Source organism: Pongo pygmaeus, chromosome 15, assembly GCF_028885625.2.
Source record: "Pongo pygmaeus isolate AG05252 chromosome 15, NHGRI_mPonPyg2-v2.0_pri, whole genome shotgun sequence".
NCBI classification, from domain to species: Eukaryota; Metazoa; Chordata; class Mammalia; order Primates; family Hominidae; genus Pongo; species Pongo pygmaeus.
The window spans coordinates 33,300,854-33,328,154 of NC_072388.2; the positions used below are offsets into that span (position 1 = coordinate 33,300,854).

At 40.9% G+C, this 27,301-nt stretch overlaps 1 protein-coding gene across 6 annotated transcripts in view; it reads left to right on the forward strand.

Moving 5' to 3' along the window:
• Window positions 1-3,567: 3,567 nt before the first annotated feature.
• LOC129012291 (signal recognition particle subunit SRP54) overlaps window positions 3,568-27,301 on the forward strand; it is a 102,469-nt gene continuing 78,735 nt past the window's right edge. The window contains exons 1-5 of one of the 6 annotated variants that reach the window (XM_063651543.1): window positions 3,596-3,915; window positions 5,077-5,167; window positions 17,432-17,542; window positions 20,319-20,410; window positions 21,659-21,743. In XM_063651543.1, coding sequence (XP_063507613.1) covers window positions 17,465-17,542; window positions 20,319-20,410; window positions 21,659-21,743 — 255 coding nt within the window. In that variant the 5' untranslated portion in view covers window positions 3,596-3,915; window positions 5,077-5,167; window positions 17,432-17,464. Of the gene's footprint in view, window positions 4,128-5,076; window positions 5,168-14,092; window positions 14,304-17,431; window positions 17,543-20,318; window positions 20,411-21,658; window positions 21,744-27,301 lie in introns of those variants that run through there. The other 5 variants (XM_054447916.2, XM_054447912.2, XM_054447919.2 and 2 more) reach the window with 5 other exon arrangements.

Below are 27,301 nucleotides of genomic sequence, written 5' to 3' on the forward strand. Positions count from 1 at the left end.
TGACAGAGTGAGACCTTTTCTTTAAAAACAACAACAAAAAGTACCTTTAAAAAAAGTAAAAATTGGGCCGAGCGCGGTGGCTCACGCTTGTAATCCCAGCACTCTGGAAGACCGAGGTGGGCAGATCACGAGGTCAGGAGATTGAGACCATCCTGGCTAACACGGTGAAACCCCGTCTCTACTAAAAATACAAAAAAATTAGGTAGGCGTGGTGGCACGCGCCTGTAGTTTCAGCTACTCAGGAGGCTGAGGCAGGAGAATCGCTTGAACCCAGGAAGCGGAGGTTGCAGTGAGCCAAGATCGTGCCATTGCACTCCAGCCTGGGCGACAGCAAGACTCTGTCTCAAAAAAAAAAAAAAAGTAAAAATATATTCTTTAGCCAGTGATATTGGCTCTTGTTTACAAAATTATCCAAAACATTCTTTCAAGTCTTCCTGATTTTGAAAAATAGAGTCTCAACTGATATCTCTAAAATTTGAGGCTGGGTACAGTGGCTCATGCCTGTAATTTGAACACTTTAGGAGGTTGAGGTGGGAGGATCCCTTGAGGCCAAGAGTGTGAGGCTGTAGTGAGCTATGATGGTGCCACTGCACTCCAGCCTGGGTGACAGAGACCCTATCTCAAAAACAAACAAAACACAGGAAAAAAAAAATCAAGATTTAGATTGCAAATGGCTCCACAAAACAAATCTTGAGGGCAAGGATGTTTTAGTAATTTTACAATTGCCAGCTCTAGGCAGTATGTGACATCTCTGTAGGCACTCAGTGCTTTTAGAATAAATGACCTTGTGCTGAGGAATGTGAAAAAAAGATGTAAATCGGTGCTGTTTTATTGACAAATGGGATATGAAGAATGAAATGTGCGGCCGAGCACGGTGGCCGACGCCTGTAATCGTCCTCCTTCACTTTGGGAAGCGGAGGAGGGCAGATCACAAGGTCAGAAGATCGAAACCATCCTGGCTAACAAGGTGAAACCCCGTCTCTACTAAAAATACAAAAAATTAGCCGGTCATGGTAGCGGGCGCCTGTAGTCCCACATACTCGGGAGGCTGAGGCAGGAGAATGGCGTGAACCCAGGAAGCGGAGCTTGCAGTGAGCCGAGATTGCGCCACTGCACTCCAGACTGGGCGACAGAGCGAGACTCCGTCTCAAAAACAAAAACAAAAACAAAAAAGAAATGTGCAACATAGGATTTAGATGAAGTGATAGGAGACTCAGCATATTATGGAAATTCTTATCTTGATTTTGTGTATATAGAAATAAAGCTGTATCCGGCTGGGCGCGGTGGCTCATGCCAGTAATCCAGCACTTTGGGAGGCCGAGGAGGGCAGATCACGAGGTCAGGAGTTCAAGACCAGCCTAGCCAACATAGTGAAACCCCGTCTCTACTAAAAATACCAAAATTAGCTGGATGCGGTGGTTCGTGCCTGTAATCCCAGCTACTCCAGGGGCAGGAGAATCACTTGAATCCAGAAGGTAGAGGTTGCAATGAGCTAAGATCGTGCTACTGCAGTCCAGCCTGGCGACAGACTGAGAATCCGTCTCAATAAATAAATAAATAAACAAAGCTGTATATCTGGTTTTCTATACTTTCCAGGTCAAATCTCACTATCAGATGTTCCTGTTAACTTCAGTTTGACATCTTATCTAAAATGACTCCTAAAATGTCTAATAATGATAATTATAATACCTAAACCTACTGACTCTAACATCACAAAGAATTTTAAGAGGTCGAGGCTAAAAATCTAAAATTGGAAGTCATCAGCTAACAATGACATTTCAAATCATGAGTTTGGATAAAAATAACCATGGAAATCAACATTCAGCAAAATACAGGCATAGTGGCCAGGCGTGGTGGCTCACGCCTGTAATCCCAGCACTCTGGGAGGCCCAGGCAGGAAGATCACCTGAGGTCAGCAGTTTGAGACCAGCCTGGGAAACATGGTGAAACTCCGTCTCTACTACAAACACAAAAATGAGCCGGGCGTAGTGGCCGTCGCCTGTAATCCCAGCCACTCAAAATCGCTCGAATCTGGGAGGCGGAGGTTGCAGTGGGCCGGATGGCGCCACTGCACCCCCGCCTGGGCGACAAGAGTGAAACTCTGTCTCAAAAAATAAATACACACACACACACACACACACACTCACATACAGGCATAAGATAGTTTGCTATAGTTACCAAACATAAGAATATCCTATTTTCCTGAGCTTTCATCAGACTTTACTTTGCCAGAATACATCTATCCCATTTTTCAATAACTAGATCTACCTACCACATTTCCTCAGTTTTAACATGTGTGTTTAAAGAGACAGGGTCTTGCGTCGCTCAGGCTGGAGTGAAGCAGCGGGATCAAAACTCACTGCAGCCTTTTTCTGTCTATAAATCTTCAACACTTGGCTGCGCTGCAATCTCTCTGAGCCTACCCGATTCGTGAATCGTTCTTTGCTCAAACTGTTAAATTTAACTTGGCTAAGGTTTTTCTTTTAACATTTCCTACTAACGCTACAGCCTAAAACCTCTCCTGCAAAGTGCTTTTTCAGGTGGCAACGTACCAATCCTAACAAGTTTGTGGGAGTAATGGGGAGGAGGGCTAACCCTCTATTTTCTTTCAGAAAAAGGGTTAGGCACAAGGAGCTCTAAAGGCTTGTCCGAAGTCTGCTACAAACTCAAACCACTCAGAACCAGGTCTTCCCACACCCAATTAATTCCAAGTGGTACTGTATCCGATTACCCCCATTTTCCAAGAGACAGTTTATTTTTCCCCTCTTTTACCCTCCCCACTACACTTCCCACTTAGCCCTTTTTGAAATGCAAAATAACCTCTCAACTCCCCTCACCAGACCATTCTCTACAGAGCAAATTCACCTACGAGATCCAAGACGCAACTCCCACCGCCAGGGGGTCGCCTCAGAAGGGTAAGCAGAAAGCATGCCCACTTGGCCACTTTCACAACTTATTTCTGCTCAGAAAGGCACCAACTCAACTACCCGGTAGATAAGGCATCAGCTAACAGAGACCTCTTGCTCATTTCCTCTCGTAACTTATAAAATGCCCGCTTTTTGCTCCAAGGGCGAAGCGGGCTGGCTTCGGAAATAACATCCCTCTTCTTGTATACCAGGGCTTGCTCTTGTTAATTGGTCTCTACGTGTGGCGGGCAACTAACTCGCTTTTCCGTTAGAGCACTCCGAGCCCTGGTCAATCTACCCGCCAAGAGAGCAGAGGCCAGCACAACGATCCCAAGAAAGGCTGTTGGACTCACCCCGCCTAAGTCCTCAAAGTCAGCGCCCGCAGCATATCCTTGCCCCCATCGCCTGCCTCTGGCTCTGGTCACTTACACTTACCGGTAGTTCGCATCCACTGTAGCAGCGCCTGGCGGTCGGCAGCAGCCATAGCGCGAAGCTGCCGCAGCATCACTGCCTGCTTCGCAGTGGGAAATTTTACCTTGCAGGAGCAAGCCGCGCAGGCACTGGCTAGCATTGCGCATGCGTACGCAGAGACCGCCGCGCCCTCCGCGGAACAAGCCTCTAGTCTGCGAAGCCCTAAGCCCCGCCCCTCTACGAAGGTCTCACGTGCCCCCGGGGATCCTTGCCTTTAGTCACACCGCCATCTCTCATCTTTCCGCTCTTAGCTGGGAGTGCTCCGCCTAGTCACTTTTCTTAAGGTGGCTCGTCGAGGCCTGACTTCTTCCCCGAAATCACGTCCCTAGACAGCCTCCTATTTTACCACTAACTTTACTACTGCAGTTAGTCAGCGGTAGGAAACTGAAACCAAAAACCAGTGTAAGCAAATAAACATCTAAACTGTTTCAGGAGCCGCGTAGAAGGAACGCGGCGGTGTGCCCCGGAAGCGGAAGTGGATCGTCCTATAGAAAGGGTGGACTACGCGGAGTGGTGACGTTTCCTCATTGGGCGGAAGGTTCGGTGGCACTCCGTCGGTCTTCCAGCTGGTGGGAGTTGGCGACGCGGGGCTGGGCGTTGGGACCCTGTTTTATCTAGTTCGGGAAGTTGGGTTGTGGGGTCATACCTGTCTGTCTGCTCCCAGCTTTCTTGGGTTTCTTCCGACGGCGTGGGGCCTCGCTAAGGAATTCCCGGCCCCTTAGGGCCGCGGCTTTAGCGGTGTCTTTTGCGGTAAGTGTCTGCTTTTTCCCGCCCCAGACTACGGAGGGGCAGCTAGGGGCAGCCCCAGCGCTGCTCAGGAGGCGAGAGACTCCGGGGAAAGTCTGCCTCCCTGGCCACTGGCCATCGTTACCGAGACTGAGTTTCTGTGGCTCTTCTTTATCTCTTGTCTTCCATGAGAAGTTTTATTAAAGATGCGCTGTGACCCTTTTGAGTTGTCTGCCGATTTACCTGAGCCAAATAAGATGTAGGCAGTTGCAGGCCTGACTCTTGGTTTTCCTTTCCTGAGCAAGAATTTAGATGAGGCTACTTCCCCGAAAATCCTTTTACTTGTACCAGACTTTTATTTTTCCTATATGTTTGTAGTGCTTAACACAATGTCCTGCGTGTAGTAGACGTTCAATAAACGAATATGGAATATCAGTTGAATTGCCAGTGATGATTTAAGATAGACTGATAGCTCTCTCTCTACCATTTGACGCTGCTGACCATCCATTTCTTGAAACTTTCCCCTGCTGCCTTTCTTTATGCTATCCTCACCTGATTCTTTCACATGCTTAATTTAACAAAATATATGCTTGTTCTTGGCTACAAGGATACAGAAATGAATAACACTAACTCTGACATTGAGAAGCTAACGCACATAAATACACGTTATATCGAGATGGGTAATGAGAAACACTAGTTACATATAAAGAGTTGTAGAAAGCTGTGGGAGAGCTAAAGTGCTCCTTAGGTGCTTTGTGACCCTGAGCCAGTTTCTATTCCAATCTAGCCTCAATTTCCTCATCTACTTAATAGGCTTGTTATGAGGAAGAAAGGAGATTAGGTAAGAGGTTTGGTTTGGTTTAGTGCCTAGAACATAGCAATCATGGTGCCAAAGGGGAGGGAAATATTTCCCTCAAATCGCTTTTCCTCAGTTTTTTTATATGGCCAACTGGTATTTTCTACCTTAATATAGAGTACTATGCAAAAGCATCTTCAAGTCTTCCTTCCAGATTACTCCTCTAACCCCATCTATTTGGAAATTCTGGACCTGCCACAGGATTACAGTAAGATAACCGTAAATGTAGCTTTTTAAAAATTGATTTTCTCCTATGTGCCACGGAGAAAGGGAAAGGGAATTAGTAAAAGCTTCTATCCCTTTGGTTATTTTCAGTCTTGGTTAACGCCGTCCTTTTAGTTGGCCCTCAGTCATTGCTATAACCCAAATGGTCTTCCACAGGCTCTCCTCGAGGCTTCTCACTTGCTTCCATGTCATTGTCCCTATATGCCAACCATGTCCAAACCTTATTCTTTTCATTTCCAAACCTTGTTCTTTTCCAAACCTTATTTGCTCTGTCGTCCAGACTGGAGTACCGAGGTACCATCTCGGCTCACTGCAACCTCCGCCTCAGGTTCAAGCGATTCTCCTGCTTCAGCCTTCGGAGTAGCTGGGATTACAGGCACCCGCCACCACGTCCAGCTAATTTTTGTGTTTTTAGTAGAGATGGGGTTCCACCATGTTGGCCAGGTTGGTCTTGAACTCCTGACCTGAAGTGATCCGCCTGCTTCAGCCTCCCAAAGTGCTGGGATTACAAGTGTGAGCCACCATGCCCTGCCTAAACCTTATTCTTTAGCCTCCATCTTATGAGTTGATAGTTCTGTGCTTTCCCCTAAAAGCTGCAAACTCGTTAGGTCCGAAACCAAATGCACTGTCTTCAACTTCCTTTTTTTTTTTTCCACTATGACATATGTCATGCATAGGAAAGTGTATAAAAGCAGTGATTCTCAGTGCGTTTTTGAGTTTTGACCTCTGGTTGAATTTTGTGATTACAAGTAGGTTAAATTTTTAAAGGATTATAAGGGCTGTGAGCAATGGCTCACGCCTGTAATCCCAGTACTTGGGGAGGCTGAGGCTGGCAGATTGCTTTAGCTCAAGAGTTCGAGACCAGCTTGGGTAAAATGGCGAAACCCCCTGTCTCAACAAAAGAGACAAAAATTAGCCGGGCTTAGTGGCGCCGCCTGTAGTCCCAGCTAGTTGGAGGGATAGTAAAATGAACATCTATGTACACATCCTTCATAAAAAGTGAAACATTAAAAATAATACATTAAGTCCCTTTGACCTTTTCTCTATTAACTCCTCTTTCTGACTTTCAAACCACCTTCCCTTTTTGCCTTCCATTCATTGGTTAATGGCATCACTAGCCATCTGGTTATAAAAACTAGAGATATTGGAATCATTTTTGCCTTTTTTTCCCTTCACTTGCCATAACCATTTGGTCATTAGATTCTGCTTCGTGAGTTAGCCCTTAACCCTAGTTTCTTTTTCTCTAGTTCAAGGCCACATCTTGTCGCAGCTAGCCTTATGGAGTATGGGTAGTGCATGTAGTGTCCTGGCTCTTCAGTTTTTTCCCTCCAGTGTATTTGTTACACTGTATCTAAAGATGTTTTTAAAGGTATAGAACAGATTTCTCATTCCGTTGTTTTCTTTGGGACGTGTTATTAAATACTTAATGTAGTGATTATGAACCCTGGCTGCACATCAGTATAGCTAGTGAAAGTTTTCAAAACATAAATGTCTTGTTTTGCACTCCAGATTAAGAATTTAGATGAAGCTACTCCCCCTAAAACTTTTTTACCTTGCCATCTCTGGAGAGTCTGATTGAGCATTTAATTTTTACTGATAGGCATTATCTAAATGTCATTGAAATAACCCATTGCTTGAGCATATACCTCTTATCCCTCCTTTTCCTTTTTTATTTTTCACTTTTCCTTTTTCTTTTCAACTTTAAGGCCAACCATTTCCAAGGAATTCTTTTGATTTTCATTTTAATTTTCTAATTGGTAGCATTTTATGTAAAGATTCTTTTTATGGTTGACCTCATAGCCAAAAAGTATCGTAAAGAAATGATTCCCAGTGTTTTTGAGTTATTACCTCTTGTTGCTCATTGACTTTTTTTTGGTATACCTTTTTTGCTGCAAAAGTATGAATTGGTGCTGTGATATTATTTTACATAAAATGAGTTTTAAAATTTGAAAAACAATTACTTTAATGAAGAGAAAGTTGCTTGATACTTCTTGATATAATTGAATATAACCTTTGGTGCTAAGTTAAGGCAGAGGTGGTATGATGCATAATTTATCTTTTGAAGGAAGTCTTGTGTTAAACTGTTATATTTGATTAGGAGTTAGAACTTCTCTCATGCTGGGACAATTTCTGGAGTACATAGTAGGTGTTTAATGAATGAATAAATGAATACAAGTGGCAGCTCCATCCTAACCTCTAGTCTGTTGACTAGTTGCACTCTAATTCTCACAAGGAGCGCTTTGGATAATAATTTTCCCTTGACTTAAAAAATAATGTTCTCAGTCATTACTAAAAAATTGGAAATTAGAAAAAGATATAAGAAAATAAAAATTGCTGGGCGCAGTGGCTCACACCTGTAATCCCAGCACTTTGGGAGGCTGAGGCGGGTGGATCATGAGGTCAGGAATTCAAGACCAGCCTGGCCAAGATGGTGAAACCCCATCTCTACTAAAAATACAAAAAATTAGCCAGGTGTGGTGGCAGGCGCCTGTAATCCCAGCTACTCCGGAGGCCAAGGCAGGAGAATCGCTTGAACTTGGAGGGCAGAGGTTGCAGTGAGCCGAGATTGTGCCACTGCACTCCAGTGGGCACAGAGTGAGACTCCGTCTCAAAAAAAAAAAAAATTGCTAGTTATTCATCATCCAGAGATAACAAATGTTATTTTAACAGTTTATTAAAATATAATTCTTGGCTGGGTGCAGCGGCTCAAGCCTGTCCCAACACTTTGGGAGGCCAAGGCAGGCAGATCACAAGGTCAGGAGATCGAGACCATCCTGGCTAACAAGGTGAAACCCCATCTCTACTAAAAATACAAAAAATTAGCCGAGCATGGTGGCACTCCGTATAGTCCCAGCTACATGGGAGGCTGAGGCAGGAGAATCGCTTGAACCCAGAAGGCAGAGGTTGCAGTGAGCCGAGATCTTGCCACTGCACTCTAGCCTGGGTGACAGAGAGAGACTCCGTCTCAAAAATATATATATATATATATATGTGTATATATATACGCACACACACACATAATTCTTACACAGTTCACCTAAAGTGTACAATTGAAAGGATTATAGTGTATTCACAAAGTTGTGCAACTATCACCATAATCAATTTTTGTACATTTTTATTATCCCATGAAGAAACCGCATACCTATTAGCAATCATTCCCTATTTTACTCCATCTCCTGGGCCCTAAGCAACTATTAATCCACTTTCTGTCTCTATAGATTTATGTATTCTGAACAATTCATATGGAACCATAATATGTGGTCTTTTGTGACTGGGTTTTTTCACTTATGTTTTGAAGATTAATCCATGTTGTAGCATATGTTCAGTACTTCATTTCTTTTTATTGCCTACTGATATACCTTTGTATTTTATTCTACATTTTACTCATGCATTCATAAGTTGAAGGGTATTTGGGTTGTTTCTACTTTTTGGCTATTATGAATAATGCTGCTCTGACCATTCATGTACAAGTATTTGGGTGATATTAAGATTTTGATTTACAGTTCCCTGATGGCTAATATTTTTTAATACTTGCTTTTAGACTGTGTTTAACAAAATATGGATTATACTACATATGCAGTTTTATAGTCTGCCTTTTGCATTTAAGCCTGTTTTTAGCGTTAGCAAGCATATTTTACAAAAGAATTTTCCTAATTTTTGCTCCCCTCTTTACTCCCCGCCAAAACCATAAATTCTTGGGAAACGTTGCTTAAATTAATATACCTAGAAAATACAGTCCATATTAATATATACCTATTAATATATACCAAATTATTATTGGTTGTTACCATGGTATGGGAGTGGGTAGAATTAGGGGAATTATATTTTCTACCTTAAATATTTCTGTAATGTTTTAACTTTTACAATGAACATACATCATTTTGTAATCACAGAACATAAAGGTGAATTATTTCCTTGGGGAATAAGTAGATTCAGCATGAAAAACAATTCCTAAATTTGAAAGTCATAATTAACATTGTAAAGTTAGTCATTAAAATATATTTTACTAAGCTGGGTGCAGTGACTCACACCTGTAATCCTAGCACTTTGGGAGGCTGAGGTGGGCGGATCACGAGGCCAAGAGGTCGAGACCATCCTGGCCAACATGATGAAACCCTGTCTCTACTAAAAATACAAAAATTAGGTGGACTGGTGGCATGCGCCTGTAATCCCAGCTACTCAGAAGGCTGAGGCAGGAGAATCTCTTGAACCCGGGAGGCGGAGGTTGCAGTGAGCTGAGATCACACCACTGCACTCCAGCCTGGCGACAGAGCGAGACTCCATCTCAAAAAAAAAAAAAAAAAAATATATATATATATATATATTTATTTATTTTACTAAATACAATACCTATAGGCCATTTTGTTAACTAAATTTACTTTTCTGTGGTCCTAGACTATGAACACATATGCTGTGCAGAATTAAGAAAAATATGTAGTATTAAAGTCAAAAAAGCAAATACTGGTTATTAGCCTTTGACTGCTTTATAGAAAAGTATACGGTTGTCCCTTGCTATTTGGGGGGGATTGATTCCAGGACCAAAATCAGAGGATGCTCAAGTCCCTGATATAAAATGGTGTAGTATTTGCATATAACCTATGCACATCCTTCCATATACTTTAAAGCATCTCTAGATCAATACCTAATGCAAAATGTAAATAGTAGTTATACCATATTTATATGCTTAAGAAAATACTTGTTATACTGTATTGTTTAGGGAATAATGACAAGAAAGGTCTGTACATGTTCACTAGAGACACAATTTTTTTTCTGAATGTTTTGATTTGTGGTTGGTTGAATCCATGGTTGTGAAGCCCCAGATACAGAAGGCTGACTGTACTATGTAGAAGTAATTTTTCTAAGTATATTTAGTTCTTGAGGCTAATATTGATTCAAAAAGTCATTCACAAGGACTTAGAAGAAAGAACTTTTGGCCAGGCGCAGTGGCTCATGCCTGTCTATAATCCGAGCACTTTAGGAGGCCAAGGTGGGTGGATCACCTGAGGTCGGGAGTTGAAGACCAGCCTGACCAACATGGTGAAACCCTGTCTCTACTAAAAATACAAAAAATTACCTGGGCGTGGTGGCGGGCACCTGTAATCCTAGCTGCTCGGGAGATTGCAGTGAGCTGAGATTGCCCCATTGCACTCCAGCCTGGGCAACAAGAGCAAAACTCCATCTCAGAAAAAAAAGAACTTTTTTGTAGGGATTATGTTGTAATAGGATTTGACATATCTAATCATTAGACTCTGTTTATATAATCTCAGATCAGGCAAATCTGGCAGGAATATTTATAATTGTTTATGTAGAGAAAAGTGAGTTTTTGGACACTGCAGCTTCTGTTGAATAATAATCTGGCAGTTGTAATTGCCACTAAATTTTAAAGATTCCAGGAGTGGTTCCTGGATGATGGGACAGACACTTCAGTAAGATTGTTCAGAAAATTTCCAGCTTACTTACAGTCCATATAATAGAGAGAGAGATAGTTGGTATCATTAAAAGAAGAAAGGAACTTAATAGTTGATATGCTAGGTTTTTGAAGACAGCTTTATATGTATTGTCTCATTTAATCCTCACAACAGCCCTTCAGGGTAACTACCTTGGTAATGGTATTATCTCCATTTTGCAAGTGAGGAAAGTGAGGCTCAGAGAGATTAAGTAACTTGCCCGAAGTAACACAGCCAGTATGTAACAGAGCTAGGATTTGAATCTAAGTCTGTCAGACTCCAAAATCTATGCTCTTTCCAGTACTTCACACTGCAGCAAGTAAGTGTGATACTTGGCCCTGTGCTTGCCTTACTTAGGGCACCCCAAACTTCAGCCTGTTTCCATTGCTTACTATTCAAATCCTAGTCAGACCCCAGTTAGAAGACCCTGTGACTTGAGCCAGGATCAGTCCTTGTATGTACTGTTCTGATTGCAGTGATACTTATCATTTCTTTCTGAACGTTGCAATTACTCCTCCACAAAGAGGAATATACATCTTTAAATATGATTAAAATGTGATTTCTTCTATTATAGCATAGCAGCAAAATTTGTCCTTGCAGTTTCCAGCAGGTGTAGTCAACCCTATAATTTAAAGCAGCATTCATACTCTAGCCAAAGGACTATGGGAAGTCATTTTGCTTTTTTTTTTGGCAGGGAATGGCTGTTCTATTCCCTATCCTACTTATATCATAAAATCGTTGTAAGAGTGGAATGAGATAATAGATGTTCAACTGTAGGAAAGTACTGTGTGGTAATCTCTTACCTTTCTAAAAGCCCCATCTAAGTAGAGATTCTTCTTTTGTGGAATTCTAGCATATACAGATTTATTTCTATAAATCGTTTTAGTTAGGCAAGAGAATCTTGAGAGTGTACTTGAATTGTAGATTACTCCAACCTGAGATTTAGGCTTAGCTATTAACATACAAAAGGTATTTTTCACTTTAGTGTACATATTAGAACAAGGTGAGGTTAATTTTTAAGTATCTTGTTGGAAATGCATGGCAGGGAAATTCTGAAGAAGAATTATAAGTAATGACAAATAAATATATTTAATGTACAGTATAAATTACCCAAGTTATTGATTTTCTTTTGATTCATCATATTATCTTCATTGATTTATTTTAGTGGCTTTTAAAGATATTTGCAATGCCTTTCATGACTTTAGTTCTCTGGTCTCGCTTTATCCCTAAGGCCTTAAATACATCATTTCATTCATTCATAATGTTCATTTTTATTAAGGATTTACTGTATAAGGCTGAGGATAGATAAAGCAGTGAGCTCACAGGAGAAAGCAAAAGAGGCAAAAATCCCTGCCCTCGTGCAGGTTAAATTTCTTTTTTCTTGTTGTTGAGATGGAGTTTTGCTCTTTCACCCAGGCTGGAGTGCAGTGGCACGATCTGGGCTCACTGTAACCTCCACCTCCTGGGTTCAAGCGATTCTCATGCCTCAGCCTTCTGAGTACCTGGGATTACAGGCATCTGCCACCATGGTTGGCTAATTTTTGTATTTTTAGTAGAGATGGGGTTTCACCATGTTGGTCAGGCTGGTCTTGAACTCCTGACCTCAGGCAATCCACCCACCTCGGCCTCCCAAAGTGCTGGGATTACAGGCGTGAGCCACCACACGTGGCCACAGCTTACATTTCAATAGTGAGATTATAGATGACAAATAATATAAATAAGCCATATGTCAGTTGATAATAGAACAATAGGAAAAAATAAAGGGAAGGGGTTGCAGTTTTAAATAAGTGATTAGGGAAGACCTCATTGAGAAATGGCATCTGGACAAATCTGAAGGAAATGAGGGAGGGAGTTATGTTGTCAAGCAGAGGAAGAGCATGCTGGCTGGTACTGAGACGCTGAGGTGGAAATGTGTAGCAGCAATAGCAAGGAGGTCAGTATGATTAAAATCAGTCGTGTGTGTGTGGCCTTACAGTCCATTCCAAGGACTTTACATCTGTGTGCAATGGAAGTCATGGAGATTTTAAGCAAAATTCTAACACGGAGTTTTCAGGAACAGATCATGCTTGGACATTGTAGAGGAAACACTGTAAGTTAAAGGCATTATTAGATGTTCTTATTCCTCTACTGAAATGCAGGATTTTATTTTATTGTTTTTGTGTTTTGTGTTTTTAAGACGGAGTTTTGCTCTTGTCATCCAGGCTGGAGTGCAATGGCACCATCTCGGCTCGCTGCAACCTCCACCTCCTGGTTCAAGTGATTCTCCTGCCTCAGCCTTCCGAGTAGCTGGGATTACAGGCATCTGCCACCAAGCCTGGCTAATTTTTGTGTTTTTAGTAGAGATGGGGTTTCGCCATGTTGGCCAGGCTGGTCTTGAGCTCCTGACTTCAGGTGATCCACCCGCCTTGGCCTCCCAAAGTGTTGGGATTACAGGCGTGAGCCACTGGGCCTGGACAGATTTTGTTATTTTATATGTTAAAACTATATGTATTCATGTATTATATAATAAAATATTTATTTTTTTAATTTAAGGCAAAAATGTTTTAGAATACACACTGCCAGTAACTACTTACAGAAGGAAAAGTATATTGGAAAACCTCACAGAAGTTTTTAAAATTTTTAAATTTAAAACAACCAGTTAACATGGAAAGTTAGATTTATATTTAAGAATTAACTAGGCAGCCATAAAAAGAATGAAATCATGTCCTTTGCAGCAACATGGATGGAGCAGGAGGCCATTATCCTAAGAGAACTAATTCAGAAACAGAAAATCAAGTATCTCATGTTCTCACTTATAAGTGAGAGCTAAACGTAGGTACACATGGACATAAAGATGAAAGTAGTAGACACAGACCATTCCAAAATGGGGGAGTTTGGGAGAAGACTGAGGATTGAAAAAGTACCTCTTGGGTTCAAGGTTCAATATTTGGGTCATGTGTGTGTAAGTCCAGTCCCCACCATTACACAGTATACCAGTGTAACAAACATACACATGTACTCTCTGAATCTAAAATAAATTAATTAAAAAAATTAAAATAAAGACACTTCCTAGAGTTTGCCCCCCAAAAAGTTAACTAGTATGGCTTATTTATTTATTTATTTGTTTAGAGATGGAGTCTCACTCTGTCTTCCAGGCTGGAGTACAGTGATGTGATCTCAGCTCATTGCAACCTCCACCTCCTGGGTTCAAGTGATTCTCCTGCCTCAGCCTCCTGAGTAGCTGGGACTACCGGAGTGCACCACCATACCCGGCCAAGTTTTGTATATTTTGTAGAGATGGAGTTTCACCATGTTGGCTAGACTGGTCTCAAACTCCCAACCTCAAGCAATCTGCCCACCTTGGGCTCCCAGAGTGCTGGGATTATAGGCATAAGCCACCATGCCTGGCTTAGTATAGCTTTTTAAAATGAAGGATGATCTGCTTATGACATGACCTCTAAAAAAGTTAATTGTGGTGTCATAAATAGGATTATATCACTCCCAGTACCACCATGGTGAAGGATATAAACTGAAACATCTGAATCTTATTTCTTAAATGAAGAATATTAATTTAAGGATCAATAATTATTTTGTATAATGGGTATGGCATAAGAAATAAAAAGTCCTGGATCTTTTCAGTGAAGTAGTTGGCTCTCAGGTTAAGTAACAATGTAATTGTAAAAAAATCTTATGGTAAGCAATTTTTTTTTTCAATTTTATCAAGTGTTGGTAGTAAGTTTTTTTTACTTCTAAATTACCAAATTGTACTTGAGTGAAAGTGTAGTGTTTAATTTATAGCTCAGCCTGGGATATCTGTTTGCCAGTGATAGGTCCTCGAATGCATTTTCCCTTCCTGCCTTTTTTTGATTCCTCTCACCTCTTTACTTTCTCTATGGTGAATGAATCAGCTATTTCATCTTCCTGTTTGTCTTAAAATTTATTTATTTATTTATTTATTTATTGAGATGGAGTTTTGCTCTTGTTGCCCACGCTGGAGTGCAATGGCACGATCTCCAGCTCACCGCAATCTCCGCCTCCTGGGTTCAAGCGATTCACCTGTCTCAGCCTCCCAAGTAGCTGGCATTACAGGCATGTGCCACCATACCCGGCTAATTTTGTATTTTTAGTAGAGATGGGGTTTCTCCATTTTGGTCAGGATGGTCTCGAACTCCCAACTTCAGGTGATCCGCCTGCCTCGGCCTCCCAAAGTGCTGGGATTACAGGCGTGAGCTACCGCACCCGGCCCAAAATTTATTTTTTTAATACGGACTTTCGCTCTTGTTGCCCAGGCTGAGTGCAATGGCACGATCTAGGCTCACTGTAACCTCTGCCTCCGATCTTCAAGCGATTCTCCTGCCTCAGCCTCCTGAGTAGCTGGAATTACAGGTGCCTGCCACCATGCCCAGCTAATTTTTTTTTTTTTTTTTTTTTTTTGTATTTTTAGTAGAGATAGGGTTTTGCCACGTTGGCCAGGCTGGTCTCGAACTCCTGACCTCAGATGATCCACCCACCTCGGCCTCCCAAAGTGCTGGGATTACAGATGTGAGCCACCACGCCTGGTGCTGTTTCTCTTATTTTTAATCTCCTGTGTATTCTGTAGAAGGGATCTAGTCTGGATAATCTCGTTTTTAGAGCCCTTTGAAATCTCTGTTTCCTTCTAACTGTATACACCTCTGTCCTGACCAGAATGTTTTGTTTCCTGTCCCCTAAATAATGCTCAGTGATCCATAAGTACACTGCATATATAAGGCATAAGTATGTCCCAGACTTACCTCTGTCTCCATTTCTGCTTATGCTATTTCATCTTCCTCAAATTCCCTTTTGTCTTCTCCACTTACTCAAATTCTCCTCTTATTTCAGGACCAAATTCATACTCAGTCTTTCCAATAAAGCCTATACCCTCTGCCTTAGTCTAAAATTCTTCCTTTTCTGTTTTCTTTTTTTCTGGAGACAGAGTCTCACTCCGTCACCCAGGCTGGACGGAGTGCAGTGGTGTGATCATGACCTCCTTGGCTCAAGCAATCCTCCCCTCAGCCTCCTGAGTAGCTGGGACTACAGGCACATGCCGCCATGCCTGGCTCCTTTTTTTTTTTTTTTTTTTTTTTTTTTAAGAGTTAAGATCCTGCTATGTTGCCCAGGCTGGTTTCCAACTCCTGAGCCCAAGTGATCCTCCTTCCTTGGCCTCCCAAAGTGCTGGGATTACAGACATGAGCCACTGTACCTGGCCTTTTTCTTCCTATTTCTTTTTTTTTTTTCTTGTTCAGAGAAGCAGAATCTCTGTAAGGGGTGTGTGTGTGTGTGTGTGTGTGTGTGTGTGTGTACAGAGGGAGAGAGAGGGAGAAATGGATATAAAGATAAATATTTATTATAAGGAATTGGCTCAGGCCGTTATGGAGACTTAAGTCTCAAGATCTGTAGGATGAGTTGGCAAGCTGGAGACCCAGGAGAGCCCATGTTGTAGATCCCGTCTGAATCTGAAGGCCTGAGAACTCAGAGAGCCACTGATGTAGTTTTAATCCAAAGGCTTGAGACCCACAAAGAACCAGTGTTTCAGTTAGAAGGCAAGAAAAGCTGATGCCCCTGTCAGTAAGCAGTCAGACAGGAGGAATTCTCTCTTAGTGTTTATTTTAGTATTCATTTGTGTGCCTTGTCTTACCAGCTAGTAGGTAAGCATCTTGAGGGCAGGGACTACAAATAATATTTGCTTGTTTATCATCCGTAAGCCCTTGCATCCTTACAAGTAGTAAGTACATCTAATATGTAATACTTTTATAAAACAGTAAGATTTTAGAGCCGGAAAGGGTTTTTGACTCTTACTTAACTGAAACAGAAAGTCTGTTGCTTGTGACTATTTTTTGGAAGAACCAGGATTAGAATTTTATTTTCGATTCCTCATCCAGGGCTTTTTCTAATAATTCTTATTAATAATAAATGATAACTTAAATCATTATCTTATTTTAGAGTTTTCCTGGAATCAGAAACAGGTTTAAAATGGGAAGAGAACCAGCCTTGGCAACATAACATAGTGAGACCCCGTCTCTACAAATAATAAAAATTAGCTGGGCATGGTGGCATGCACCTGTGGTCCCAGCTACTTGGGAGGCTAAGGCAGGAGGATTTCTTGTGCCCAGGAAGTTGAGGCTGCAGTCAGCTGTGATCACACCACTGCACTCCAGCTTGGGTGACAGAGTGAGACCCTGTCTCAAAAAAAAAAAAAAAAAAAAGGAAAATAATATACCTCTTTTCTTTGTGGTTAGAAGAATTAAAATGAAATAACGTATGTGGAATCACTTAGTACAGCACTTCAATATAGCTAATAGCTGAACAGTTGCTTTTTTTGTGCTAGAAAAGTTATTAAAACCTTTTTTCTTTTTTTTTTGCTTAGGAGCAAGAATCAAAATAGTTTGCAGAGTCCTTTAGTGTGGGAAATTAGGCAATATTCCTGGAGATTTCACCTTTTTTTCCTCTTTTAATTTAAAAATGTGCATGATACCTAATTCAGTTATTCATAAGTATTGTGCCAAAAAAAGAACATATTTAATGTGAGATTATGTCATTATTTCCTCAAAGTATGTTATTTGACATGTTAAATTTGCTGATTCATATACAAGATTCCAATTAAGGATTTGAATATAAGGCATCATAACCAAGTAGCAGTTTTATCTTTATGACATGACTGTATTTAAGCACAGGTTGAGGCTATGGAAGGTGAACTTAGAGTATCTAAACACTAGAGTAATTTGAACTTAAATACTCTTTAGAACTCTTCAGTCATGGGAAATGAAATTGATTATTCTCACTTAATTTTTTTTCCACTCTAGAGTTCTTCGTAAGTACATCTTAAAGCTGTCAAGATGGTTCTAGCAGACCTTGGAAGAAAAATAACATCAGCATTACGCTCGTTGAGCAATGCTACCATTATCAATGAAGAGGTATGTAAAATATTGTATGAAATACATATGATTGTATATTATCACTAGCATTGGGAAGATGGCTTATTAATAATCCCTGTGTTTATATGTATTTTGATATAGACTTAATACTTGTAGATAAAAGCCTAAAAGTGGATACATTAAATAGTGTTTTATTAAGAAATTAACTACAACTTCAGATTTACTTCAACTTTCTATAAAGAATTTTCCAAAAAAAATCCAAAAAAAACTGACCTTAACTTACATGTAAAAATAACATATTTTATCTTTTGAAAGTGGCTTAAATCTGGAACTGTACTTTAGTTTTCTTTATTGATATAGACCTAAAATTTCATTACCCTGCTTCTTTCTTCTTGGCTAGGCCTGTGCTTATCTGTCCTTCTCTTTGTGACTTTTATTTAGCATTTTTATAAGAGGCTAGTATTTCCATCTTGTCTGTTTTGATTCATTTTCTTTGAAATCTTCAGTTTTTTGGAGATTTTGTAAGCCACTCCTTAGATCATATTAAAATACTTTTCTTCCCGGCTATATTGTTTTAAGATATCTCTTTGTTCCATTTGTCCCCCACAGATTGTATCTTAGTGGTTTATTAATTGAAAAAGATGACTGTGGTTCACAAGTATACTTTATGTTTTGTATCAACAATGGAAAAGTACTGAATTTGGTGTTAGAAGACATTGGTTAGGGTCCCACTGTAGCTATTTAGCAGCTGTACGATATAAATTTGGGCAACTAAACCTTAGATTCCTTAGTGTATAAAATAGGAAAAATAGCATTTACCATAGAAAATGGTTTTAAGTATCAAAGAAACTTTCTAACTTGGAGGTTAGAAAACTTACGTAGAATTCTTACATGGAATTTGATCTCAACACTAAGCTAATGGAATTAAATAATTTTGAGACCATCTTAGAGATCATTTCGTTCAGCTTCTTATTTAACAGAAACAAAAAGTCAGTTTCATGTGATTATTTATTTGGAAGAACCAGGATTAGAACCTTTTTTTCCTAGTTCCTCATACAGGGCTTTTTCTAATACTGCTTATTAAATAATAAATCATAACTTAAATCATTGTTTGGTCTTGTAATTCCAAATATATAAAACAACTTTCCAAACAGTTTTCCCTGTTGTGTAGCCCTTATGTTCTTTGTGTTTATAGTAGAAAGGAAAGGAAACCAGAGGAGGAGTTCTTGGTGGGAGGTAGAGTAACAGCTGTTGCTTAAATTGGCAGCTTCTCTGTTCTTGATACTGTGCTGCTAGCTAATTAACAAGGAGAAAGCCCTCTAGTGAAAGATCAGTTCCAGTTTTATCAGACCCCTTTAATGAGGGGTAGAGAAAACTGGTAAGCCTCTCTCTGTAGGGCATACGAAGTGAGTTGAAGGAGAGAGTACATTCAAGAAATATTTGAGGGCCTATGTTTTTGCAGACATTTTTGCTGGCACCAGAGATACAGTGGTGAACAAAATAGACTAAAATTCCTACCCTCATAGAGTTTACATTCTAGTGTGTGAGCACTTTATATACATGAGTGGCTAAAGCCTCATCTTTTCTTAAGACTTTTAGTTTTATGACCTTTTAACTACAGTGCCTTGCAATTCAACAAACGTATGATGATAATAAGTTTTTAATGGAGGATAGCCTCCTTTCCAACTGTATTCTGCTGCTCTAAGTAAAAACGACAAGACTGGGTAACTTTCTTCTGTCACATTTACTTCCATAGTTGTCCAGTTTTTAAGAAAAGCAAATATTAAGCCAGGCGTGGTGGCTCACACCTGTAATCCCAGCACTCTGGGAGGCTGAGGTGGGCGGATCACCTGAGGTCAGGAGTTTGAGACTAGCCTGGCCAACATAGTGAAACTCCATCTCTACTAACAATACAAAAAATTAGCTGGGCGTGGTGGCAGGCGCCTGTAATCCCAGCTACTAGGGAGGCTGAGACAAGAGAATCTCTTGAATCTGGGAGGGGGAGGTTGCAGTGAGCTGAGATCATGCCATTGCACTCCAGCCTGGGCAACAAGAGCAAAACTCTGAAACTCTGTTCCAAAAAAAAAGAGAAAAGCAAACATTGTGACTATATACCACTACATAATAGTGACAGGAGCTCTTCAATAACGTAGAAAACATCAAAGGCAACATCTATTTGTAGTAACTTTTTTTTGGCTTGAATATTGTCTTTATTACTACTTTGTGTGTGTGTGTGTGCGTGTGTGTTTTTTTTGTTGTTGTTTGTTTTGTTTTTTTTTTTTATTTGAGACAAAGTCTCACTCTGTCGCCCAGGCCGGAGTGCAGTGGCAGTATCTTGGCTCACTGCAGCCTCCGCCTCCCGAGTTCAAGTGATTCTCCTGCCTCAGCCTCCTGAGTAGCTGGGATTACAGGCACGTGCCACCATGCCCAGCTAATTTTTGTATTTTTAATAGAGGTGAGGTTTCGCCATGTTGGCCAGGCTGTTCTTGAACTCCTGACCTCAAGTGATCTGCCCACCTTGGCCTCCCAAAGTGTTGGGATTACAGGCGTGAGCCACCATGCCCGGCCTATAATTACTTTTATATAGGAATAAAATTGTGGTAATTAATACTTGGGTCTAAAACTAAATAGGGTCTCTTATTTTGACAAAATGACTAAACATTTAATAAAATTATCTCTCCAGAACTAACTGAAAAACTCAGTAGTGTGGTATTATTTTCTTAAGCTGTGGTTATATAAGTGATCAACCATTGTTTTTATGGAACTGAAATGATACATTGGGTGCTTTAAATTTCATTTATTTCTTTATTTTCAGGTATTGAATGCTATGCTAAAAGAAGTCTGTACTGCTTTGTTGGAAGCAGATGTTAATATTAAACTAGTGAAGCAACTCAGAGAAAATGTTAAGTAAGTTAAATTAATCAGGTAAAACGCAGGCACGGTTAAGTTTAGTTTGCTGGAAAGAGGTGCTAACTAGAAGTGTTTGCTGTATCAGGAATCATTTCTGCTCTGCAGCACTGGAAAAGTGCTGTGTTGGAGCTCATATGTTGGGCGAGATCATGTGTAGTAGTTTCCATAATGATGGTTCAAAGAATAAACTACATGTGATTTTCATTTAATTACATTTTTTTTCTATTTTACTAGTCTTTTATTTGGATGGATTCGATTACATACTGTATAGTATTTTAATATATAAAGCCTTTTAATAATTCAGGTTCTTCATAGAAAGGTACTGCCATTTTATTCTTTTTAGGCTTAAGATGATCTTAATCAACCTTCATTATTGGAGGACTGTATTCTCTTTTGTTCTCCTTTTGGTTTCTCTGTTTCATATTTGAAGAATTAATGTGTGTGGTCTCAGTTATCATATTCACTGGGAGAGGCACGGAGTTGGTAGGACACAGAGCAATACAGGTAGCTCAGTTAACTGCTTGAATCGTATCTCTTACCATGCTTTAGACATCTCTCCTTGTATTGTTAGACTGATATTAGTTGTGGGACTACCAGCATTTAACCATTTAGACATAGAGGAAGTAGCCGGGCGCAGTGGCTCACGCCTATAATCCCAGCACTTTGGGAGGCGTGGGTGGATCACGAGGTCAGGAGATCGAGACCAGCCTGGCCAACATGGTGAAACCCTGTCTCTACTAAAAATACAAAAAATTAGCCGGGCATGGTGGCACACGCCTATAATCCCAGCTACTCGGGAGGCTGAGGCAGGAGAATTGCTTGAGCCTGGGAGACAGAGGTTACAGTGAGCCGAGATCATGCCACTGCACTCCATCCTGGCTGACAGTGAGACTATGTCTCAAAAAAAAAAAGAAATAGGGAAAGTAGTCCTGATTTCTGTTGTAAAGATATATAAGCTGCAAGAAAAGTAAATAAACCTAGTTCTTTGTGGTGATATTAGGACATTTATATTTATACTTTCAAGTGTAATCCTTGAAAACCAAAGTCTTGCATCTAATACTTCATGGCTAAAACTCTTTATGATATAGACTTACGAATCTGTAGTAATTACATGCATGTTACTTGGAAGACTATTAATATGAATGACTGAATGTTGTACGTTCTTCGGAGCAGAAGCTTCTTTTTCTTAGAGTTTGTTAACTGATTTTCTCCTCCCCACCCCAATCACCAACCACCATCATAAAGGTCTGCTATTGATCTTGAAGAGATGGCATCTGGTCTTAACAAAAGAAAAATGATTCAGCATGCTGTATTTAAAGAACTTGTGAAGGTAAAAGTATATGAAGATTGTGCTGTGATTCTATACTCAGTGGATAAAAACACGTTAGCACTACAAATATTTCAGAATTTTTTAATATGTTTTTTATGGAATATTCATCTGTATTAAAATATTAATGAAAGGATTATTGAGTTTTCTTAGGGACCCTTTTTTTTTTTTTTAGAAGGAGTTTCGCTCTTGTTGCCCAGGCTGGAGTGCAACCTCCGCCTCCCAGATTCAAGCAATTCTCCTGCCTCAGCCTCCCGAGTAGCTGGGATTACAGGAATGCAACACCATGCCCGGCTAATTTCGTATTTTTAGTAGAGACGAGGTTTCTCTGTGTTGGTCAGGCTGATCTTGAACTCCCAACCTCAGGTGATCTGCCTGCCTCGGCTTCCCAAAGTGCTGGGATTATAGGTGTGAGCCACTGCACCTGGCCAGGACCTATTTTTATTGTAGACTTTACTGAATATACATAATTCTGAGTGCAGATATGAAAGCTAGTACTATTCCTGCAAAAAATGCCAAAGCCAAGATGCAATGAGTGAAATTTCACTACAGATTGGTTGATGGAAGGGCCTAAGTTTTTCCTCTTTCACTATCGTGTTTTGCCTAGTGATGGTCATGCTTTTGTATGGCAAAGTCACATATAACAAATATTCTTTTTCTACACTGTTCGTTGTGTAAGGAATTCCCTTTGCAAAGACCAGGTATCCCAATTCTTGCCTAGATTATGAGCAATTTTGAATTAGTGAAAGTTTTATTTTCAAGTAGTAAATATAGCCGGTTGCCCTGCCTCACCTTATTGCTGATCATGCAAATTATGGCGAAAATCTTAGAGCTTAAAAAATATATATTGGCTCAGTTGTAGAAGAGAAAAAGAAAGGAGCTGTTAAAAAAATTATTTTAGTCCAGGCATGGTGGCTCATGCCTGTAATCACAGTGCTTTGGGAGGCAGAGGTGGGAGGATTGCTTGAGGCCAGGAGTTTGAGACCAACCAGGGCAACATAGTGAGAACCAGTCTCTACAAAAAAAAAAATTGATAAAAATAGCTGGTGCAGGCCGGGCGCAGTGGCTCACATCTGTAATCCCAGCACTTTGGGAGGCTGAGATGGGTAACCACCTGAGGTCAGGCATTCGAGACCAGCCTGGCCAACATGGTGTAACCCCGTCTCTACTAAAAATACAAAAATTGGTCGGGCATAGTGGTGCACATCTGTAGTTCCAGCTACTCCGGAGGGTGAGGCAGGAGTATTGCTTGAGCCCAGGAGTTCGGGGGTGCAGTGAGCCGTGATTGTGCCACTGCACTCCCAACTGGGGGAGAGGGTGAGACCCTGTCTTTAAAAAAAACAAACAAAAAAATTTTTTTAGAGCAATAGATGCCCACTAGTTCTACAATCATTTATCCCCCACATTGTTTGAATATTTTCTTTCTTTTTTTTTTGAGTCTCCCTCTGTCACTCAGGCTGAAGTGCAATGGCATGATCTCTGCTCACTGCAACCTCTGCCTGCCGGGTTCAAGCAATTCTCCTGCCTCAGCCTCCCAAGTAGCTGGGATTACAGGTGTGTGCCACCATGCCCAGCTAATTTTTTTTTTTTTTTTTTTTTGTATTTTTAGTTGAGATGGGGTTTCACCATGTTGGCCAGGATGGTCTCTATCTCTTGACCTAGTGATCTGCCTGCCTTAGCCTTCCAAAGTGCTGGGATTACAACCATGAGCCACTGTGCCCGGCCTCTTTTTTTTTTTTTTTTTTTTTTTTTAAGAGGCAGTCTGACTCTGTTACCCAGGCTAGAGTGCAGTGGTGCAATCATGGCTCACTGTAGCCTCAACCTCCTGGGCTCAAACAATCCTCCTGCCTCAGCGCCCCCCAAGTAGCTGGGACTACAGGTACATGCCACCACGCCCAGCTAGTTTTTGCATTTTTTGTAGAGACAAGGTTTTGCCATGTTGCCCTAGCTGGTCTTGATATCCTGACCTCAAGTGATCCACCTGCCTTGGCCTCCCAAAGTGTTAGGATTGCACATGTCAGCCACTGTGCCTGGCCAGAAATTTTTATTGTTAGGGGCTCGTAACTGTAGGCAATTCTGGAGTATCAAGTGCTTTATTAAGAAGCATTTATTGAGTACCTACTTTATTTCAGGAAGTATGCCAAATGCTGCTGATAGCAGAAATAAATAAGACTGGTCCTTATACTCAGATGCTTATGGCCTAGAGCAATGGTGTACAAAGCAAGGTCAAAATTATTTTCATAATACTAAGACATTATTTGACTTTTGTACTATGTTGACATTTGCACTGAAAACAATGGTAGGTAAAACTCCCTGGTATGAATCAAGGCAGTGGCACCAGACGATACTAGTAGTTTCTGGACTCTTTATTTATTTATTTATTTATTTTCGAAGACAGAGTCCCTGTCATTCAAACTAGAGTGCAGTGGCATGATCAGAGCTCACTGCGGCCTCAAATTCCTGGGCTCAAGCGATCTTCTCTCCTCAGCTTCCAGAGAAGCTAGGACTACAGGCATGCACCACCGTGTTTTTTGTTTTTTTGGTTTTTTTTGGTTTTTTTTTGAGACAGGGTCTTACTCTGTTGCCCAGGCTGGAGTGCAGTGGTGTGATCATGGCTTGCTGCAGCCTCATCTTCCCTGGGCTCAGGTGATCCCTACACCTGAGCCTCCCTAGTAGCTGGGACTACTACTCTTTGAGCCCAGGAGTTTGAGACCAGCCTGAGCAACATGGTAAAACCCCATCACTACAAAAAATACAAAAATTAGCTGGGAACGGTGGCTTACACCTGTAAACCGAGTTACTTGGGAGGGTAAGGTGGGAGAATCGCTTGAATCCGGGAGGTGGAGGTTGCAGTGAGCCGAGATCATGCCATTGCACTCCAGCCTGGGCGACAGAGCGAGACCTGTCTCAAAAAAAAAAAAACAAAGCCTCCAGGCATGGTGGTGCATGCCTGTAATCCCAGTACTTTGGCAGGCTGAGGCAGGTGGATCACCTGAGGTCAGGAGTTTGAGACCAGCCTGACCAACATGGTGAAACCCCGTCTCTACTAAATAAAAAAAAACTAGCTGTGTCTAGTGGCACATGCCTGTAATCTCAGCTACTTGGGAGGCTGAGGCAGGAAAATGGCTTGAACCTGGGAGGCAGAGGTTGCAATGAGCTGAGATCACACCATTGCACCCAGCCTAGGCCACAAGAGCGAAACTCCACCTAAAATAAAAATAAAAAGGACTTGTATCTATCATCTATCTCTATCATGAGTTTGACAGTATCCCACTACTTACTTTTCTGATGAGGGTCAGTTTTGGTATTAATGAATAAAGTTTTTTGATTATGTACAGTGAAATATGTCAATGACGAGAGATTTGCCTAACTCAGTGAACCAATGTTTAGTGAATAGCTAGTGCGTGATGTTACAAGATCATGTACCAGTATAAGATTCGTTTAAAATGCAAGATGGAATCACAGATTTTAATGTAACAGAGTATAAAAGTTTATATAGTTTCAGATTCTACATTGCAGCTAACCTTTACAAACTACCATGATTATAAAGAAGCCCTGAGACCAAGAAGTTGAAAACTGCTGTTCTTGATGGTGGGAGGAAGAGAACACAAATTTATAAAATTATTTAGTAAAACATATATATTCCAAATAATGGGTCCATAGAGAGCTGGGAGATTTTGCCATGACATGTAGAAAATGGAGGTGAATGTGGAGCAGCATCAGTGTACTGAAAGGATCCATGAGGAAGGGAAGTGGATTTATGTTTAAGACAGATTTTGCCTATTTCAAAAGTTTGCCTAAGAGTAGGTTGATGCCTAGGAAAGGTATAAGAGAATGTATTTTCCTCTCTTCTCTACCTCATGGCTTTCCTTGAAATTCAGGTATAATATGGATTATGTAATTTTTATGGATGGCTTGGCAGACTGTCTGTCAAAGGTTTAGACTTTGTGGACCAGGTGATTTCTACTGCAACTACTCAGCTCTGCCATTGTGGCACAAAAGCAGTAAATGGGTCAGGCACAGTGGCTTATACCTGTAATCTCAGCACTTCAGGAGGCCAAGGCTGGAGGATTGCTTGAGGCCAAGAGTTCAAAACCAGTCTGGGCAACATAGCAATACTCCATCTCTACAAACAAATACTAAAATTAGCCAGACATCATGGCATACGCCTGTAGTTCCAGCTACTCAGGAGGCTGAGATGGTAGGATCACTTGAGTCCAAGAGTTCGAGGCTGCAGTAAGCCATGATTGTACCAGTGCACTCTAGCCTGGGTGACAAGAGTAAGACCTTGTCTCAAAAAAACAAAAAAAGTGGTAAATGAATGGGCATGACTGTATTAGATTAAAATTTTTTTCAATGTAATAACTAGAAATGTAATAACTTTACAGCCTGTTGCCCAGGCCGGAGTACAGTGGCCTGATAATAGCTCATTGCAGTCTCAAACTCCCGGACTCAAGCGGTCTTCCTGCCTCAGCCTTCTTGATTAGCTGGGACCACAGGTGCATGCCACCACACCTGGCCAATTCTTTAAATTAGTAGAGACAAGCTCTTGCTCTGCTGCCCAAGCTGGTCTCAAACTCCTGGTCTCAATGAATCAATGAATCCTCCTCCTTTGTCCCCCCAGAAAGGGCTGGGATTATAGGCATGAGCCACGACACCCAGCCTCCATTGAAACTTTATTTGCACATAGTTTACCAACCCCTGATCTAGGACATTAACTATTATGGATTTATTACTATATCATACATTTCAAGCTCCAAACAACTGACTCCCAAGTGAATTATTTTTTAAATGTCCCATGCTTTTTTTTGTTTTTGTTTTTGAGACGGAGTCTCGCTCTGTTGCCCAGGCTGGGTGCAGTGGTGCGATCTCGGCTCACTGCAAGCTCCGCCACCCGGGTTCACGCCATTCTCCTGCCTCAGCCTCCAGAATAGCTGGGACTACAGGCGCCTGCCACCACGCCCGGCTAATTTTTTGTATTTTTAGCAGAGATGGGGTTTCACTGTGTTAGCCAGGATGGTCTTGATCTCCTGACCTCGTGGTCCGCCCGCCTCTGCCTCCCAAAGTGCTGGGATTACAGGCATGAGCCACCGCGCCTGGCCCTAAATGTCCCATGCTTTTTTAATTTGGAGACTGTCCCTATATGAACCTCAATTTTCCACTGACTCATTTTAAAGTTGATGATTATTTGTTACTAGCCCTCTAAATGTAGTAACTTTACAGTAAATATTTGGCATTGGAGAATTTACAGTTTGACCTGGAAAATCTTTCACATATAATCCGTAATTTTGTTAAGTAAATATTTGTCAAATTGAATATGGACATTAGCACTCTCAAGTATGGCATCAACTAGCCACATGTGGTTATTAAGCATTTGTAATGTGGCTAGTCCAAACTGAGATGTGTTTTACATATAAAATACACACTAGATTTTCAGACTTGGTATGGGAAAAGAAATGTAAACTATCTCATTAATTTTTTATATAGATTACATATGAAAATGATAATTTTTTAGATGTATTGGGGTAGATATTAAAATTAGTATCACCTGTTTTTACTTT